This window comes from Paroedura picta, chromosome 17 (genome assembly GCF_049243985.1).
Source record: "Paroedura picta isolate Pp20150507F chromosome 17, Ppicta_v3.0, whole genome shotgun sequence".
NCBI lineage: Eukaryota > Metazoa > Chordata > Lepidosauria > Squamata > Gekkonidae > Paroedura > Paroedura picta.
In genome coordinates, this window is record NC_135385.1 from 11833467 (window position 1) to 11853685 (window position 20219).

Below are 20219 nucleotides of genomic sequence, written 5' to 3' on the forward strand. Positions count from 1 at the left end.
CCTTCTATACCTCAATCCCTCCCTCCCTCCCTTCCTCCCTCCCTCCCTTCTTTCTCCCCTTTCCTTACTCCCCTTTTTCCTTCCTTCCTTCCTTCCTTCCTTCCTTTCCTTCCTTCCTTCCTTCCTTCCTTCCTTCCTTCCTTCCTTCCTTCCTTCCTTCCTTCCTTCCTTCCTTCCTTCCATCCATCCATCCATCCATTCGTTTGTTCATTTCATTCATTCTATTTGCGGCTCAAGGCAGTTTACACTGAAACTTTCACACCGTACAATGTAATGAGCATCCTGATTTGAATATATAACGTTTTTAACAATAGGAACGTGTACCAAAATAGAACAGTATACAATTTAACATTCAGCAGTGGAACAGTATTGTTTTAACTGCAGTGCAGTTCAGTTCTTCTGCAGGTGCAGTGGACGGTGGAAGGGGTTGGTTCATTCATCTCTGCTCCATTTTGCTGGCCCAGTGGACTTGGTTTATCTCTGGCAGGGCCTAGAGCTCATTCCACCAGATGGGGGCCAGGACAGGGGAAGTCCCGTCCCTGGTCGAGGTCAGCTGAGCCTCCCTGGGGCCAGGAATTACCTGCCTGAGACCCCCGTGAGCTGCTCTCGGCCTGAGTAGTGACACTGATGGATCAATGGTCTGATTCAAGCAGGGGTAGCCAGATGGTGGCTCTCCAGATGTCCATGGACTACAATTCCCATGAGCCCCTGCCAGTGTGCTGGCAGGGGCTCATGGGAATTGTGGTCCTTGGACATCTGGAGAGCCACCATCTGGCCACCCTTGTCTGTGACCATATCTACAAAATCCTCTTAATCAGAAAAGAGGTAGAAAATTAGTAAGAAAATAGAGGGGAACCTATCTGGTTTATTAAGGCCCAGTGTGAATTAGCAGTAAAGGCTCCCTGACCAATACCTACAGCTACCCGCGGGAGATGTCTCTGTTCCTCCGGCCCGTAGATGCCAGGTGGACGAATGACACACGTACGGAGCCTATCCCCTCCTAGGAGAAGAGCAGAGAAATTAACATTCAGATCATTAACCGTGTGGGTCTTAAGACGAAACCTTATTCCCGGAATTAAATTGTGTTGGTCTGAAAGGTGCCATAGGACTCAAAATAACAGGGATCGGTCTTCCCGACAGAGGGCTGGGTTGGACGATACGTTTACGGGTCACTCCTCTGAACACTGTGGGGAAGGGGACAAGATGAAAGCACTTTTATGCATACCAACCTCCCCAAACATTCCTCTCCTCCGTCCCCTTATTGCCTTCTATTTCTCTCCCTGTTTAGTTTCCTCAGTTTCCATATCTTCCTGTCCCTTGATGCCTGGATAGTTATCTCCATATTATGACTTCTTTTGAATTGTGCCTAGTTTGAGTTCCCAGGGGAGGGGGAGCCCTCTCAAGCCCCTATATTCCCTACCCTATGCTTTGTGGGTCAGTTCTGACTATGCCTTCTGCATAGATGCTTGCCTTTCTAATAAAGAAACTTTAATTCAAAGAGTTTGCTTATTTAGAATCAGAGTCTCTCACACCACTAGACTCAAATTGAGCTGTTCTACTACGGAGTCACACAGCTACTCAAAAAACTGTAAATCTGGAGGCAGCAAGCAAAATTTATTTCCAGCAAACTTCCAGTTCTCCGGCTTCCGTTGGCTTTCTTTTAATCACAAACCCACTGATTTGTCTCAGACCCTATCGTAGGTAAAAGACTGAGGAAAACCTTGGCTGCCACTGAGGAAATCTGTTGCCGCAGCAGAAGAACATGGAAAATGGGCTACCATAGCAACATTCTTCATTAATACATTTCCAGGACTTAATTTCCGACATGTGGCAATTTATCTTGGAGGATGCAAGGATGCGGGGAAGGAGGGGAAACAACTTTCCTTTCTCTGTGTGAAATGCCTTCTCTCATTTTCTACCTGCACAGTAGTGATCTGTAGTCTCAAATATGGGTCTACTGTTGTGCCCGGTGCCCCTCTGCCTGCCCATGCCCTGCGCTTGCCTGATGGGGCAGTGGCTAAAATTATGGGCAGGCCGACGATGCTACCTCCTGTACTCTTGGAGGTTGCCTGCCCCGCCGTACAGTGTTCTGTGAAAAAGAGGAAAAGAACTCTGCACAGGCCCAGATGCTTTCTCTCCTTTATTATTTTAATGCGACCTATTTCAGACTGGGCCTTTGCCTGGAAAACGGAGAGCTTCTGTTTTCTCGATGTCATAAGGGGAAGCTTGTCACATGACACCCAAAACTATAACATTTCCGGAAGTACCTTTCAGTGGTGTCCCATCAGCAGCCAATATCATCTGATCGGCAATTGCTTTGGTCCTCGAATAATGGTCGGTGTGCTAAAAGACAGATGAAGCAATCAACGTCACTGTTTGGCGCTAACACCCCTAGAGCGGCAGACAGCCCCAACAGCAGGATCAATACCTTCTCCAGTGGATAATACGGCACCGTTTCCTCATCCCCTTCTTCAATGGGGTTCCCTCCAAATACGACGTTCACCGAACTGGTGTAGATAAGTCTGGAGATGTTCCTTTGCTGGCAAACTGTATGGGAAAGAAACGTGAACCTGCAGAAAGCTTTTCATAGAATCATGGAATCATAGAATATCAGAGTGGGAAGGGACCTCCTGGGCCATCTAGTCCAACCCCATGCACTGTGTAGGATACTCACAACCCTATTGCTCATCTACTGTAACCTGCCACCCCTTTGCCTTCACAGAATCAGCCTCTCGGTCAGATGGTTATTTTCCCCAGCAATAAACTCAGTTGGTCTTCAAGGTGCGCTCAGGACTCAAAATGTTACTCAATTACCTGAATCTAGCTGGAAAGCAAACTTGTCAGGAGCTCTATGGGGGCTGAAAAGACATGTGCTTTCATGCCCTGCCCAAAAGAGCTGGGCTGCAAAGAGGAAGTCAGGCTAAGCCCTCCCATCCAAAACAACTGCTGTTCCTGAGGATCTGCTGAGGACTGAGCTTGAGGTCCAAGGCAGGATCGTAATCCTGATTGTCCAGCACATGGTCGGAATCTCATCTGCCAGGGCCAGTCAGCTTAAAGTGAACCTGACCAATAGCACTGGCAGGAAGATCCTTTTGTCGTCTGTGTATATATAAGTTGGAGGGTTTGTAAGGTTCTCTCGTTAAATTTTTGCCTCTTCTACCACCTAGCTGTGGGTCATGATAGAGAGACCCGCAGTGACCCTACCTTTCCCCTTATATCCAGCAGTGGATATAAGTTGCCATATTTGAAAAACCGCCATCAGTAAGTGTGCAGATTTCTGCTTTTTACAAATCAACTTCCTGCTCCAAAGCAGGCTCCCCTGATTGGCCAGGGCGTCAGTTCAAAGACTTCCTGACTCCAAAAGCTAATGCCCTAGACAGGGTTGCTGACACCAGATTTTAGAGGCGGAGCCTGGGGGGGTCAGGGTTTGGGGAAGAGAGGGTCTTCCATGGGGTAGAATGCCATAGCAACCACCCCACCCCAGCTGCCGTTTTCCCCAGGGGAACTGATTTCTGATGCCTGCAGATTGGCTGTAATTCTGGGTACTCTCCTGGTCCTGCCTGGAGATTGGCAGTCCTCCCTGAAGGTGAAACGTCAGACAGAAGGCACTGGTTTTTCATGAATATCACAGCAATCCGCCCCAATCCCTACCATTTTCTTCATCCTCCTGCTACCCCTCTGTCCCCTTCCCCTGTAGCTATTTCCCCCCGCCACCAGCCCTCCTCTCCAGTCGGAGATGGTCAACGGGGCAACCTGGTAAGCCAAAAGTCCCAGGATCCCCTGCCATACTGCAAAGGATGCTGGGTGCAACGAAGAATCCTGGGCCTCCCCTTCCAAAAAGCACTCATCAGGACCTGCCCTGAACGTACCTCTCCCTACAGTTATCCCTCAGCTCGTTGGCCACTCTCCCCCCAAGGAAAAAAAAATGATTGAGCAAGTAACTGGGAGAGGGGAGGCCAACCTCCAGCTGGGCCCTGGGGATCTCCCCAACCCCCAGAATTACAGCTCATCTCCAGACCGCGGAGATCAGTTCCCCTGGGGAAAATTAATGCTTTGGAGGGGGGACTCTCAGGCATTATGCCCCACTGTCCTCCCCAGGCTCCATCCCCAAACCCGCAGAGGAACTGATCTTTTCCAACCGGACCCCCTCCAAATCCTTTGGGTGGGCAGGGAGGACCTGGCGCCCCTAAACTGGGATCTTTGCAAGACCTGCAAGGAAATCGAGCTACCTACCACTGATGACGACTCTCGTTCCTCCCACGTTTATGGATTCAATCAGCTTTTTGCTCTGGACCTAGGAAGGAAAAGGGGTCGCCTTGGAATCGTGGTTCATTAGCAATTCCCATTCGCTACACTGCGGGGACCGTGGCAGGGAGGCGTGGCCAGATGACATCACTTCCGGGGCTCCTCGAAGCCTGAGAAACCATTTCAGGGGCCCCTCCGTGGTCAAAAGGTTGGAAACTGCTGGGCTAGAGTGCCACCCTCGGACCTGGGATGAAAGGGGATCGAGCCCCTGCATCTTGAGCCCCAACCCCCTGCTTTGTTGACTTACTCGCTCCGATCCTGAAATGCCGTAGGACGCGACGTGGAACACGCAGTCCACCCCTTCGCAAGCTTTGAACACGGCCTCGTAATCTCTCACGTCCCCCTGCAATGGAGAGCCAGGGGTTAGGACGAGCATCTTTATCACGGTCTCTCTTTAGAATGATCACAATGTTCTAATGGCCACATCATGGGCTTCTTGAGTGTTTACAATAGAGGAAGGAATCATAGAACCATAGAGTTGGAACCATAGAATTGGAACCATAGAGTGGGAAGGGGTCATCCAGGCCATCGAGTCCCACCCCCTGCTCAAGGCAGGATCAGCCTCAAGCATCCAGGAGAAGGATCTGTCCAGCCGCTGCTTGAAGACCGCCAGTGAGGGGGAGCTCCCCACCTCCTTAGGCAGCCCGTTCCTCTGCTGAACTACTCAGACTGTGAATCCCCCCCTCAATTGCTAGCTGGTACCATTCAACATGTTGTTCAAGGCCATGACGGTGGGTCTTCAGCTGCCAACAGGAACCATCCCCTGCCCTCCTTTAAATGACAACCCCTTCAAATACTTAAAGAGATCATGTCTCCTCTCAGCCTCCTTTTCTCCAGGCTGAACATCCCCAAGTCCCTCAGCCTTTCCGTACAGGGCTTGGTCCCCAGAAACATAAAGCTGGAAGGAACCCAAGGGGGCATCTAGTCCAACGTCTGTGTATTGCTGTTAATTTGCTGCTAAATCTCCCCTGTACTCCAGTGGCCTCCACTCTTGGTGTAATTTGGTGTCATGGTTAGGAGTGCGGACTTCTAATCTGGCAAGCCGGGTTTGATTCCCCACTTCCTCCCCACCTGCAACCAGCTGGGTGACCTTGGGCTCATCACAGCACTGATAAAGCTGTTCTGACCGAGCAGGAATCTCAGGGCTCTCTCAGGCTCACCCACCCCACAGGGTGTCTGTTGTGGGGAGAGGAAAGGGAAGGCGACTGTAAGCCGCTTGGAGACTCCTTCGGGTAGAGAAAAGCGGCATCTAAGAACCAACTCTTCTTCTTCTTCAGGAATCTCAGGGCTCCCTCAGCCTCACCCACCTTACAGGGTGTCTGTTGTGGGGAGAGGAAAGGGAAGGCGACTGTAAGCCACTTTGTGACTCCTTTGGGTAGAGAAAAGCGGCATATAAGAACCAACTCTTCTTCTTCTTCAGGAATCTCAGGGCTCTCTCAGCCTCACCCACCTCACAGGGTGTCTGTTGTGGGGAGAGGAAAGGAAGGCGACTGGAAGCCCCTTTGAGACTCCTTTGGGTAGAGAAGAGTGGCATATAAGGACCAACTCTTCTTCTTCTCCTCCAGTAATATCACTTTGGATTAGGGTTGCCTGCTCTGGTGTGCTTTGGCCGGTGAAGCCCGAGGCGGCCAGCAACATGGCGTGGAGAGGAGGGGCAACAGCGGTGCGCCAGCCGGCTTTTGCACGAAGGCGCAGAGCTCTGTGCCTGTGCGCGGGTGCCAGCTGCCCCTCCTTTCCGTGCCACGGTGCTGGCTGCCTCGGGCTTGGGTGCTCGCCAAAGTGCGCCAGAGTGTGCAGCCCTATTTCGGATGGCCTGTAGGTGACCTGATGAACCGCCTGCCTGTATGAACCGCATGCCCTTGTTAAATTACTTGTGAGTCATTAATGGTTGCTCTCATATTATAATAATAATCTACAACGTGTGACGCACCCGCCTACTTAACAATTTAACTCTACCTCTTATTGAAAGGTGGCCATATAAAACCCGTCCAACTACTGCAGAGTCACCTGTCGAATTGTCCAATTTTAAACGGACGAGTTTCCAATCCATTTAAGAGAGCGTGCACCTTTAAATAATTGCCGCGATTAGAAAAATTAGGCAACGTCGCATACATGAGGCCAATTTCTTGACAGCCCTGGAAGGGATTCCCGAACGGGTGGGGGGTTCATTCATTTAAATGCTTTTAAACTTTGGTGAAACATTTATCAGGTGTGATGACCACATATGGCTGGCTTGTCGACCTGCCCCTCCCCCCTTCCCAAAATGCTCAATGATGTGCCCGGCTCCCCCTCCCCTTCTGCTTCTCCTGGAGTCCAGGAAATGGCCAAGCTGTTTATTTATTTCTTTTATTTATTCACATTTATACACCACCCTCCCCGAAGGCTCAGGGAAGTTGACTGTGTATGCCGTAACATGCAATTCAGCGCTTTACCTGGAAAAATACCGCCTGGCTTGGAATTTCCCATATAGGTTTTTGCCTGTCGAACAGAACGACGTGGATTTCTTCACGGGCGAGGGCACAGCCCAGGTGGTAGCCGAAGTAGCCCCCTCCTCCGGTTATCAAGGCCTTCTGTAGGCATCTACCGTGCCCATTCAGCCCACAGTCCGAGGCCTGGCTGCAGTGGGGCACCACTCCGTTGGACCGGGTTCGGATCACGTCCCCAGATTGAGAGCCCATTTTGAGAGCTCTCCCAGGGCCTTCTTCCCGATCCTTGGGGCTGCCTTACAGTCCTATCGCGCCAGACAGAAAACTTCCACCCCCAGCCGCAAAGTCACTCTGCCTGTGGAAGAGACACAGAATCAACAGCTGATTAATTGTGCTAACCGTCAACCCACCAACCAAGGGCATATCAATTGTAGGCAAAGCTAGTCAGGTAGAAACGATAAATGTATGCTGGGAATGTTATGATCTGCCTGCGGAACACAAGGGAATCGCCAGTAGGTAATGCAGCAAATTGCCTGGCATAAAGCAATTATTCAAATGGAACATTTTGGCTAAAGAAAACTTTGCCTTGCAAATATTTCAGTCATTCCAAAGGAGAAAACGCCTCACAAGAATGGTTTTTCTTTTCCCAGAGTGCCCTGGATTTCCACATGGCCTGCGGGAAAAATTTAAAAATCACCCAGGAATCATGGAATCATAGAATAACAGAGTTGGAAGGGACCTCCTGGGTCATCTTTGTACCATGCAGGACACTCACAACCCTGTCACTCATCCACTGTCACCTGCCACCCCCTTAAGCCTTCCCAGAATCAGCCTCTCTGTCAGATGGCTCTCCAGCCTCTGTTTAAACATTTCCAAAGATGAAGAACCCACCACCTCCTGAGGAAGCCTGTTCCACTGAGAAACCGCTCTGACTGTCAGGAACTTCTTCCGGAGGTTTAGATGGAATTTCTTTTGAATTAATTTCATCCCATTGGTTCTGGTCTGTCCCTCCGGGGCAAGAGAGAAGAACTTTGCTCCATCCTCTACATGGCAGCCTTTTAAATACTTGAAGATGAAAGAGATACCCCTTAGATATATTCTAGTAAAAACTTTTGTAAGCCAAAATAAGCATTGTTAATCTTCAAGGTGTCCCTGGACTGTTGTTGTGCTTTCCTTTATTACAAGGGTAGTCAACCTGTGATCCTCCAGATGTCCATGGACTACAATTCCCATGAGCCCCTGCCAGCATTTGCTGGCAGGGGCTCATCGGAATTGTAGTCCATGAACATCTGGAGGACCACAGGTTGACTACCCCTGCTTTATCAGACTAACCCAGCTATTCCACTGGCATGCCATGTTTCTACCCAAGATCCACCTCGTAGACAAAGCCAGACTGGATCCACAGACTTTGGAAGAGCGTAAAAGCCGGAAGAGCCCGGAACAAACATTAAACAAACCCTCAATGCCTGTTCTGGCCTATTTTGACCCGGAACGATGCAGGATTTCCGTCTTTTCATTCCTAAAACATTTTTCCCAAGTGTCTGCAATCATCCTTATTGATTTTTGTGGTCCCCTGGATTGTTTAATGGCCCTTCTGGTTTTTACTGTCTCCCGGTTTTCCAGTTTAAACAGTACATGATCCCGGCCCAGCTTCTCAACCGCTGCTAAAGTTTCGTAAGATGGTGTCAGAAGCGATTTAAGAATCCGTCTGTTGAGCTGCAATATTGCAAGGTTGCTGGACCTGAACGTGTTTTGCGTTCTAGCCCCCTCCAGACAGGACTGCCTCAAGCTGCCGTGACCCTCCCGGACAAAGATTCCCACCTACCCTCTTCTGAGACCCCTAAGAACGGACTCAATTAGGCTTGCCAACTCTCAAGTTTGGGCCTGGAGATCTCCCAATATTACAGCCGAGCAAACAAATTCCCCTGGAAAAGAATGGCTGATGGGTGGATTTAGGATACTCTACCATCTCCCAAATTCTGCCCTCCCAGGGTCCCCCCCCCCAAATCTCCAACCCAGAGCTGGCAACTCTAAATGTGAGTAGAGATATGATGCCGTGGAGCCATTTTCTCCCAGGGAGCTGTGTACTTGGAGACCAACTGGGATTCCAGGAGATCCCCAGGCCCAAGCTGGAGATTGGCAACCTCGCTTGGGATCTTCCTTCCTCCCTGCCTCTCCTCCACCCCTCCCCACCCCCCGCATCACTCTGATCACACCTACTCTTTCATCTCCCCCCTTCCAAAGATGCAAAAACAACTCTTTACCAAATCTGGGTTTCCTTGGCATGAGGGTCTGGAAAAGGCAATCTTCTAAATCAAGAGGGGTTTGGGCTCCCCAAAGACTCCCTACATTTAGGGTCTTGTCTGCAAGCCCAAATGGGCATGGTTGGGCTTCAGGTCAGTTCAACTGTCATGGCTCCTTCAAGGCATCCTGGGAAATGTAGTCAGGTGCCGGAAGGGTTAAGAATGCTCTGGCCGTGAAAATTCCCAAAGGGAACGTGAGCGCTCCAAAAGGTGAATGCTGACGCCCTCTTAGGCACCTTTGCATGTTTCCACAGCAGCTGTGTCCTTGGCGAAAGCTCCAGGAGAGGACTTACGGCATGCAAAGCCTTGCTAAGCGTTTGAGAGAGACGTTTTTTTATGGGAAAGGTGGTCCCAAAATGTGAACTACGGCTTGAAGCCTTACAAAGGGTGATGCCCCCCCCCCTTCGCTGGCCTGGGTGGAAAACCCCACAGAAATCAGCCCACCCCCGTGAGGATTTTAAGGGGTCAGCTTTCAATATAATTTCAACTTAAGCTTTATATATTCATGTGTTTATTTATTTGTTTTATTTCGTTGTTACCCGCCCTGAACCAACTGTGGGGGGTGGATTATTTAAATTGTTGTTGTTTTTAGAGTTGGTACTTATATGCCACTTTTCTCTACCCAAAGGAGTCTCAAAGCGGCTTACAGTCGCCTTCCCTTTCCTCTCCCCACAACAGGCACCCTGTGAGGGAGGGGAGGCTGAGAGAGCCCTGAGATTACTGAAAAAGAAGAAGAGTTGGTTCTTATATGCCGCTTTGCTCCACCCGAAGAAGTCTCAAAGCGGCTTACAGTCGCCTTCCCTTTCCTTTCCCCACAACAGACACCCTGTGAGGGAGGGGAGGCTGAGAGAGCCCTGAGATTACTGCTCAGTCAGAAGGACAGCTTTATCAGCTTTATCAGAACAACTTTCAGCTTTATCAGAGCTGTGGTGAGCCCACGGGGGAGTGGGGAATCAGCGAGAGGGTTGTGAGTGTCCTGAGTAGTGTAGGGGGTTGGACTAGATGACCCCGGAGGTCCCTTCCAACTCTAGGATTCTAAGATTCTGATTCTATGAATTATTGACCTACTGAAAATACAGGTGAACTTTAAAAACGTGTGCCTTTAAGAGACATCCATGTGTGTTCTCCTGCTTGCGGTTTTTGAGTTATTTCTAGCATGTTGAACTATAGAGAAAATCTAGCATGTTTTGACAGCAATTAAACAAGGTTTCCATGACCAAACAGTCTTATGGTCTGGTTCCCAACCAAGCAAGCCTTCCTTAATTACAGGTGTCACAGAGATCTCACCTTCCCCACTGTGGAAAGAGACCTGTCTCTAGAGGTGCTGCAAAAGGCTTTTAATTCTCTACTTGTAAAAGAGATCCTGAGAAGTCACCTTTTATTTTTTACTACTCTGCCCTGGTTCGGCCTCACTTGGAGTCCTGCGTTCAGTTTTGGGCACCCCAGTTGAAGAGGGATGTTGACAAACTGGAGCGTGTCCAGAGGAGGGCAACAAAGAGGGTGAGGGGTTTGGAGACCAAGACGCATGAGGAAAGGTTGGGGGAGCTTGGTCTGTTTAGCCTGGAGAGGAGGTGACTGAGAGGGGATCTGATAACTATCTTCAAGTATTTAAAAGGCTGCTATATGGAGGATGGAGCAGAGTTGTTCTCTCTTGCCCCAGAGGGACGGACCAGAACCAATGGGATGAAATTAATTCAAAAGAAATTCCGTCTAAACATCCGGAAGAAGTTCCTGACAGTTAGAGCGGTTTCTCAGTGGAACAGGCTTCCTCGGGAGGTGGTGGGTTCTCCATCTTTGGAGATTTTTAAGCAGAGGCTGGAGAGCCATCTGACGGAGAGGCTGATTCTGGGAAGGCTCAAGGGGGTGGCAGGTTACAGGGGATGAGCGATTGGGATGTGAGTGTCCTGCATAGTGCAGGGGGCTGGACTAGATGACCCAGGAGGTCACTTCCTACTCTATTATTCTATGATTCTATGATTCTAAGCAAAGTGAATTTTTATACCTTCTTTTCTTAGAGCTGTTCTCACAGAGCGGTTCTGTCAGAGCTCTCTCAGCCCTCCCCTGTCTTTCAGGGTCCCTGTTTTGGGGAGAGGAACGGAAGGTGATTGTAAACCGCTTTGAGACTCCTTTGGCTAGTGACAAGCAGGGTATAAAGCACAAAACCAAAAAAGGGAACCGAAACCCAACCTGAACTCGTCAGGAACCCAAATGTTGTGCTGCAAAAACAACAGTAAATATTTAAAAAACGTACACTGGTATACATTAAAAACATAATAAAAACAACACACATTTAACTGCACATGACAGCATAGACCAAAAACAGTTTGACCCCCGAAGAGCAGTTCTGTCAGAGTTCTCTCAGCCTCACCCACCTCACAGGGAGTCTGTTGTGGGGAGAGGAAAGGGAAGGCAAATGTAAGCCGCTTTGAGACTCCTTCGGGTAAAGAAAAGCGGCATATAAGAACCAACTCTTCTTCTTCTTCAGTAATCTCAGGGCTCCCTCAGCCTCCCCTCCCTCACAGGGTGTCTGTTGTGGGGAGAGGAAAGGGAAGGCGACTGGAAGCTGCTTTGAGCCTCCTTCGGGTAGAGAAAAGCAGCATATAAGAACCAACTCTTCTTCTTCTTCAGTAATCTCAGGGCTCTCTCAGCCTCACCCACCCCACAGGGTGTCTGTTGTGGGGAGAGGAAAGGGAAGGCGACTGGAAGCTGCTTTGAGCCTCCTTCGGGTAGAGAAAAGCAGCATATAAGAACCAACTCTTCTTCTTCTTCAGTAATCTCAGGGCTCTCTCAGCCTCACCCACCCCACAGGGTGTCTGTTGTGGGGAGAGGAAAGGGAAGGCGACTGTAAGCTGCTTTGAACCTCCTTCGGGTAGAGAAAAGCGGCATCTAAGAACCAACTCTTCTTCTTCTTTCTTCTTCTTCTTCAGTGGCCAAATTAATGTTTGGAATGCTCTTTGTATAATATCAAAATCTAAAGGCTTGCTGGGTGGCAAAGAAAAATCTATTCGGTGTAACTCCAAGCAGTATTTTTAAAGTACCTTATTTGGAGTCCCCCTTCTAAGATACGCATTATCTGAGGTCACCGCCCTCTCTGCTTATGCCTAGCTCCACCTCAAAAGTGCATTTCCACGTGTGCCCGAAAAAGCTTTGTATAAAAATCAAATCTTCTTCTCTTTTCGCTCCTGGCACGTTTTTTACTTGCCTCCCAGTTTGGATACCCCGGTCGCTCCAAGCAGGACACTAGAACCGATCCCCACTTACATTAAAATACACATACTCACAAAGAGGAAAGACGAGTTTACCAGCTGGAATGGAGTAATCTTTTTCCCAAAAGCTCCAAGGCTCTGGAACTATGAAGAAGGATCGTGTGAAAGAGAAACCTCTGTAGTCCGAGGTCTTGGACGAGGGAGAGGAACACGCTGAATCAAAGAAACCTTTTGACCTGCCAGGAGGTTCTCCCTTTCTTTATATAGATTTCTTGATATCCATAACTGCACTTGATCTTGTGCAACGACAGAGATGATGCAGGATCATCTCAACATCCTCGAGGAGAAACCTCCCTTGTGACTCTGATCCGTACAGAGGCATATTTTTCTTGAGAGCTTTTCGGTGTCAAGCACAGAGAACTACAACACTCAACCGAAACCAATTCACTCCAAAAAAAGAAACTTCAGTTCATCTTCCATGTTCTGGTTCGTCAACCTCAAAAGAAGGTTGGAGCATCTCACATCTGGTGTAATGGACCCATCGTCTTTGGAATTTATTTTGACAATGTTATCACCCGTCAACCATCCCTGGGAAAGACCTTTCTGCTTCCATTTCAATGATTTTGGTGTTGACCCACACCTGGTTCAGAAATAAACTGGAAGAGCATAGAGTAATAACTGATGTATAATTGACTGTGCCCTAAGTCTTTAAAGCATTTTGAACATTTCCCTAATATAAGGTGACCAGATTTTAACATTGGTAAAGCGGGACACCGAATCCAAGGCAAACCATTCAACATCACAGTAATCCAGGTCTATGCCCCAACCACTGCTGCTGAAGAGGATGAAGTTGACCAGTTCTATGAAGCCCTACAACACCTTCTAGAAGCAACGCCAAAAAATGATGTGCTTATCATCATGGGGGATTGGAATGCTAAAGTGGGAAGCCAAAAGATAACCGGGATCACAGGCAAGTTTGGCCTTGGAGTACAAAATGAAGCAGGGCACAGGCTGGTAGAATTTTGTCAAGAGAATACAATGGTCATAGCAAACACTCTTTTCCAACAACCCAAGAGACGACTCTACACATGGACATCACCAGACGGTCAACACAGAAATCAGATTGACTATGTGCTCTGCAGCCAAAGATGGAAAAGTTCTATCCAGTCAATAAAAACAAGACCAGGAGCTGATTGTGGTTCAGATCATGAGCTTCTTGTTGCAAAATTTAGGCTGAAATTGAAGAAAGTAGGGAAAAGCACTAGGCCACTCAGGTATGAACTAAATCATATCCCCGACGAATATACAGTAGAGGTGACAAATAGATTTAAGGAATTAGATCTGATAGACAGAGTGCCTGAAGAACTATGGACGGAGGTTCGCGACATTGTACAAGAGGTAGCAGCTAAAAGCATCCCAAAGAAAAAGAAATGCAAGAAATCAAAATGGCTATCTGAGAAAGCTTTACAAATAGCTGAGGAGAGAAGGGAAGCGAAAGGCAAGGGAGAAAGAGAAAGATACACTAAGGTGACCAGATGTCCCGTCTTTGGCGGGACAGTCTCGCCTTTCGGGCACTTGCCCCGCATCCCGTGGCGTTTTCCAAGTGTCCTGCGGCGTTCTGCAATGTTTTAATTTTGTTTTAATTAAATTTTAAAAATTATTTTTTAAATTATTTTTTTGCCGCGCGCCACCAGGCAGCCGAGCAGGCAGCCCGGGCTTTGGAGGCCCCCGTGCAGGCCCCCTGGCTCCGGGGCGGGGCTTGTGTGGCGCCACCATTGAATTCCCGTGCAAGAAGCGGAGCGCCCTCCCTCTGCCGCCCCACAAGTCTCAGCCTCTTCAACTCAGGCCCTCAGCAGCTGAAGTCAGGGGCGACCTTAAGCCCCGCATCCAGGTTAAGCAACAGTGACATCGGAAAAGCGGATGACTCAAGTTAGATTTCTTGTCTCAAAAGATGATCTAAAATTATTAGGGATTATTCTGCCTCGTAAAAAAGCAGGTAACAAACAGGCTCATTTGAACATCAAATCCTTGATAAAAGCACACCCAGAAATCCTTATCAACCGACAATATTTCCTAATCCATTCACCACTAACTGAGTGCTCCCTTATCCATTTTGATCTGACCCCTAATCAATTCAAATATGTACTCTATCACACCCTCATTTATGTAAATACTTACCTAACAAATTCCAAATTGATTATGCCCCTATCCAACCTGTCCTACCCATAATTAATTAAGGATGATTCCAGAACTCCAGGCTGAGGCTGGAAGTTGGCAACCCCCAGGTGTCTCTAAGCTGTGCAGGCCTTAGGTGATTCCGGACCTCCAGTCCAAACCTGGAAGTTGGCAACCCCCCCCCCATTAGTGGCGTCCCTCTTTGACAATCTTGAAATCTGGTCACCTTAAGATACACCCAACTGAATGCAGAATTCCAGAGAAAAGCTAGAAGAGATAAGAATGCCTTCTTAAATGAACAGTGCAAACAAATAGAAGAAAACAATAGAATGGGGAGGACCAGAGATCTTTTCAAGAAAATTGGAGATATGAAGAGAACGTTTCATGCAAAGATGGGCATGATAAAGGACCAAACCGGTAGGGAGTTCAGGAAGAACTTCTGCTTCTACTTCTGCTTCATTGACTATGCTAAAGCCTTTGATTGTGTGGAGCACAACAAATTGTGGCACGTTCTTAAAAAGATGGGAATACCAGAGCATCTTATCTGTCTCTTGAGAAACTTATATGCAGGTCAGGTCAAGAAGCAACAGTAAGAACCGGGCATGGAATCACTGATTGGTTCAAAATTGAGAAAGGAGTTCAGCAAGGCTGTATACTGTCGCCTTGCCTATGTGGAGCACATCATGAGAAAGGCGGGGTTAGAGGAGTCACAAATTGGGACCAAGATTGCAGGGAGAAATATCAACAACCTCAGATATGCAGATGATACCAGAAAGCGAAGAGGAACTAAAGAGCCTGTTGGTGCGGTTAAAGGAGGAGAGTGCAAAAATTGTCTTGAAACTCAACAACAAGAAAACGAAGATCGTAGCATCGGCCCTCTCAGTTCCTGGCAAATTGATGGGGAAGAAATGGAGGTAGTGACAGATTTTATTTTCCTGGGCTCCAAGATCACTGCAGATGGGGACCGCAGCAAAGAAATTAAAAGACGCTTGCTCCTGGGGAGGAAAGCTATGGTAAATCTAGACAGCATCCTAAAAAGCAGAGACATCACCCTGCCAACAAAAGTGCGTCTAGTCAAGGCTATGGTCTTCCCAGTTGCAATGTATGGCTGCGAAAGTTGGACCATAAGGAAGGCCGAGCGTCCAAGAATTGAGGCTTTTGAACTCTGGTGCTGGAGAAGACTCTTGCGAGTCCCTTGGACTGCAAGGCGAACAAACCGGTCAGTCCTGGAGGAGATCAGCCCTGCCTGCTCCTTAGAAGGCCAGATCCTGAAGATGAAACTCAAATACTTTGGCCACCTCATGAGAAGGAAGGACTCCTTCTTCGTAGGGAGGTGTGCTTCAGTGTGGTTTGGCTGTGGCAATCACTGAAGCCTGAGGCAGTGCGTAGGAGGCCTTACATTTTTCTCCGGAGTAAGGCTTGTTTGAGAGCATAAACTTCTGCAGCCTGAGCTAATCAAGTAGGTGGCAGAGGGCTGACTTCCAGGATGTAGTCTGTGTCCCGCTCTCTGTTTCTTTAGGTCCAGCCTGATCTTGGGGCTCACATCACTCGATTTTACGCACAGTTCACACAGTTCAGTCGCCAAGGAAAAAGGTGTGGATGGGTTTCGCCCGCTGTCCCAACAAGGTGCTTTCACATTTCAACAGTTTCGAATCGATTAATCAATTGGCAGGTACACTGTGTGGACCATAAACATGGAGGGCCTGTTCCAGGGCAAGGGCCCTTAAACACTGAGGCCATCCTTTAGCTATGGGATCCATCTGCTTCAGAAAGGAATCAGTAGGGTGTTCCTTACCTTTCCACAGCTGTGTCAAGTGCCCTGCAGCATTGCTTAGGTGTTCACAGATAAACCGTGAGGAAAATCGGGCCGTCCCAGGATCAGTGTCTGTTGTAAATCTCTTGTTTTAAGTTTCTTTTAGGTTTAGATTTCACAAGGTTCTCCAGTTTTTTCTGTTACACACTTAACATACCTGGCCTGGGAAGATTCGTTTCTCTACCTTGAATAGCACGCATCCCAGGTAGGTAGCCCATCTGCACCAACTGAGTCTTTCCTTTAAAAACACAAAGTCTCTTTTGTTCCATTAATTTTTCAACAAACTTACAGTTGCTTGGATGCTGGAATCACAACCTTTTGCAGACAGAAGCCTTTTCCCGTGGGTCTTGTTCTTGCAAACATCTTCTAAAACATTGTCCAAAATAAATTGAGAATCCACAAATCCTTGGGGCAACACAGTCTTGATACCTGTTTACTGGGGGCATTTCCGCACCTCGGCAAAAATAGCTTTATGCCAGCTGGATAGCTTTGCGCTAAACCAGGGGTAGTCAAACTGCGGCCCTCCAGATGTCCATGGACTACAATTCCCAGAAGCCTCTGCCAGCGAATGCTGGCAGGGGCTTCTGGGAATTGTAGTCCATGGACATCTGGAGGGCCGCAGTTTGACTACCCCTGCGCTAAACAATCGTGCCTCCTGGCACTTTTTCGCCGTCTCGCTCTTGTTTGCCGCCTTTTTGTGCTTCTCACCCTCCACATCGCCTGCTGGAAATGGTGGAAGAGAGCAACGTGCTAAACATGCGACTCTCTTCCATCTGTCAATCAAGCCAGGCAGCCAATCCCCTTTCTCCATGCTTTAAAGGTCCCGCGATGCCCACTAAATTTTTAAAAATTCAATAGTTTCCCATTGCTATGGCTGTGCATCTAATCATCGATGCATAGTGCTTTTTGAATGCCAGCCCTTATAGCAGGGGCAGTCAAACTGCGGCCCTCCAGATGTCCATGGACTACAATTCCCAGGAGCCCCTGCCAGCAAATGCAGTTTGACTACCCCTGCCTTATGGAATCATGAATCTAGATACTTTTAAAAAGCAATCTAAAAAGCAATTTAAAAAGCTGATAGGGGGGTAACTTTAGAGAGGCATGCTTTGTGTTACAACTTTGGGAAAAACTGGGTGTCATCTGCATACTGGTGAACCACCATTTGAAGCTTGATTTCTTTCATTTATTTTTATTATTTGATTTATTACCCACCACTCTCGGCATGGCGACTTGTGCCGGGTTACATAATAATCCAATACAATGAAATCCCCAATAAAATCCCATTATATAGTTTCATGTATAGTTCCACCGCTCTGAGCCTTCGGGGAGGGCGGTATATGAATATGAATAAAAATGAATAAATAAATAAATAATTAAATCCCATCTCCTTCAAAGAAAAACAACAACACACTACAGTACAGATGGCCAATAAAGGTATCTGAATCTGGAAATCTGAATCAGATGGCAGTGAAAAAGAAGAAGAAGAAGAAGAAGAGTTGGTTCTTATATGCCGCTTTTCCCTACCCGAAGGAGGCTCAAAGCGGCTTACAGTCGCCTTCCCATTCCTCCCCCCACAACAGACACCCTGTGGGGTGGGTGAGGCTGAGAGAGCCCTGATATCACTGCTCGGTCAGAACAGTTTTATCAGAGCCGTGGCGAGCCCAAGGTCACCCATCTGACTACATGTGGGGGAGCGCAGAATCGAACCTGGCATGCCAGATTACAAGTCCGCACTCCTAACCATTACACCAAAAAAGCCAAACACAGGGAGGCAGCCCCATTGTATGGGCCCTGTGAAAAGCCAGAACCATTCCCAGGGTCCGCAACTCTTCCGGGAGCTCATTCCACCAGGTAGGGGCCAGGACCGAAAAGGGATAGAACTCCATCTTACTGTCCCATACACTCCAGAGCAGAATGGTGTGGCAGAAAGGAAGAACCGCTCTCTCACTGAAATGTACAAAATGCATGCTCCATGAAGTGGAGCTGCCTGAAAATATTGGGGTGAAGCGATCGACGTTGCTACCTACCTGCAAAACAGATTACCTGCCCAAGGTGCTACTAGCACACCATAAGAACTATGGTATGGGCACACGCCCGTAGTGTATCATCTAAAGGTGTTTAGATCAAAGGCATACACCTACATTCCTAAAGAAAAGCGGGCTAAGACGGACCTCCGTGCCGAAGATGGCGTTTTTGTTGGCTACGCACCGGAATGCAGAATCCTTGACCCACAAACAGACGCACTCAAGATCTGCAATACGGTGTACATTGATGAGAACCCAAGAAGTATGAAGACAGTGGACATCAGTGAAGCCACACCAATGGGGAAGGATGGAGCACCGCAACCAGAAACTGAGTACTATGCACAATGAACAAGACACAACTGCAGAACCTCAAGAACCAGAAGGGCTTGCAGAACCAAGTGTCAGACAATCAGCCAGGTCAAACAAAGGAGTCCCACCAGAGAAATGTTCTTATCTAGTAAAGGCAGAAGCTATACCTGAGCCTTCCACATGGAAAGACATAGATGGAGGGGAAGGTCCACCTCAGGGCTGGAACGACAGCGATGGAAATCCCCGATAATGCATGCCACCAGCAGAGGCTGATTGATGTAGGCTGCCGAAAAACCTGCGTTAGGGAAACGCGGAAGAAAGCAGAGCACAACCAGATGCAGTGCTGGAGAGAGAGCATGCATAATCGGGGAGGGCTGCTGCCACCATGCGCTCCATCCTGCGGTCTCCGGCCCCTCGACTGCGGCGGGCTGCTGTGCCCTCCCCTGCCCTCTGCGTCTGCTGGCTCGCCCCCCTTCCGTTTCCAGCAGCCTGGACACACCGAGCGAACCCGCCATACGTGTCATCTGCGCATGCGCACGCATTCGGCAGCCCAGCTGTCGGGCGCTTCTGGTGCAGCAGCCTGCTTGACGGGTCGGGTCCGGGAAGCCCCGCACTGTGCTCCCGTCCCGTTTCCTCCGCATCTCCGTCTCTTCGGCCGTTGCCCCTGGCTGCTCCGGGCGTTGCCACCATGCTGTTCGTACACGGCTTGCCGTGCTGCTTCATCTTCCGCATCTTCCATCAGACCCCTACCCGCCGTAGCGGCAGCCGTGCATAATGGGTCACAGAAAGGCTGCCTGCCAAAGAAGCAGAAAAACGGAGAAAAGCCCAGAAGAAGAGTTGGAATCTCTGATCAAGAACCGAACGTGGACACTCATAGAACTGCCTCCGGGGAAGAGGACAGTGGGATCCCAGTGGATCTTCAATACCAAGATTGATGCAGAAGGGGAAGTGTGAAGACACAGAGCCAGATTGGTTGCTAAAAGATACTCTCAGATGTATGGAGAAGACTATGATGAAACCTTCACACCAGTCGTGAAACACCCTTCAATAAGAATGCTCTTTAAGTTCAGCAGCAGCAAGGAAGGTGCATGCGCAACATCTGGACACAAAGACTGCTTTTCTTCATGGAGAAATGAAGGAAGATGTCTACATGGGACAGCCTCCAGGATCTGAGCATTATAAAGGCAAACGCCTCATGTGTAAACTGAAAGAGAGCATCTATGGACTAAAACAGGCTGCAAGATGTTGTAATGCGAAGCTGCCTCAAACGCTAACTAAGGAAGGGTTTGAGCAAGGCAGAGCATAACCAGGCCTCTACTCAAGTCCATAACAAATGGACTTATATTCCGATTAACGTAGATGATCACCGTTTATGTTATGAAGCCAAGAAGGACCGTGATGAAATCGTCTAGAACCTGAACCAAGAAAGAATCAAGAAGTGAAAGAGCTTGGAGACCTCAAGGACGATGCTTGCTAACCTTGTTCAACTTGTGTATCCATATTCCTCACAGCTTATTTTATTTGTGACACTGTGATAATGTGACTGTAAAGCAATGGTATTGTTATGGTATGTTGAGTTTACTCCCTGGCCTTGGGATAAGATAGTTACGGACAATTGCCTTGTAAGAATTTGGGCTGAACCTGCGTTGAGCAGGGGA

General features: G+C 48.4%; 1 protein-coding gene across 13 annotated transcripts in view; it reads right to left on the reverse strand.

The window, feature by feature from the left end:
• LOC143826983 (putative short-chain dehydrogenase/reductase family 42E member 2) overlaps positions 1-20219 on the reverse strand; it is a 59366-nt gene that overhangs the window by 6645 nt on the left and 32502 nt on the right. For 9 of the 13 annotated variants that reach the window (XM_077316079.1, XM_077316080.1, XM_077316083.1 and 6 more), the window contains 6 exons: positions 6738-7086; positions 4553-4648; positions 4234-4294; positions 2429-2547; positions 2268-2343; positions 918-1000 (listed from right to left, as the gene is read on the reverse strand). In XM_077316079.1, the coding sequence (XP_077172194.1) occupies positions 918-1000; positions 2268-2343; positions 2429-2547; positions 4234-4294; positions 4553-4648; positions 6738-6983 (681 nt within the window). In that variant the 5' untranslated portion in view covers positions 6984-7086. Of the gene's footprint in view, positions 1-917; positions 1001-2267; positions 2344-2428; positions 2548-4233; positions 4295-4552; positions 4649-6737; positions 7087-8995; positions 9250-12315; positions 12657-20219 lie in introns of those variants that run through there. The other 4 variants (XM_077316091.1, XM_077316090.1, XM_077316089.1 and 1 more) reach the window with 3 other exon arrangements.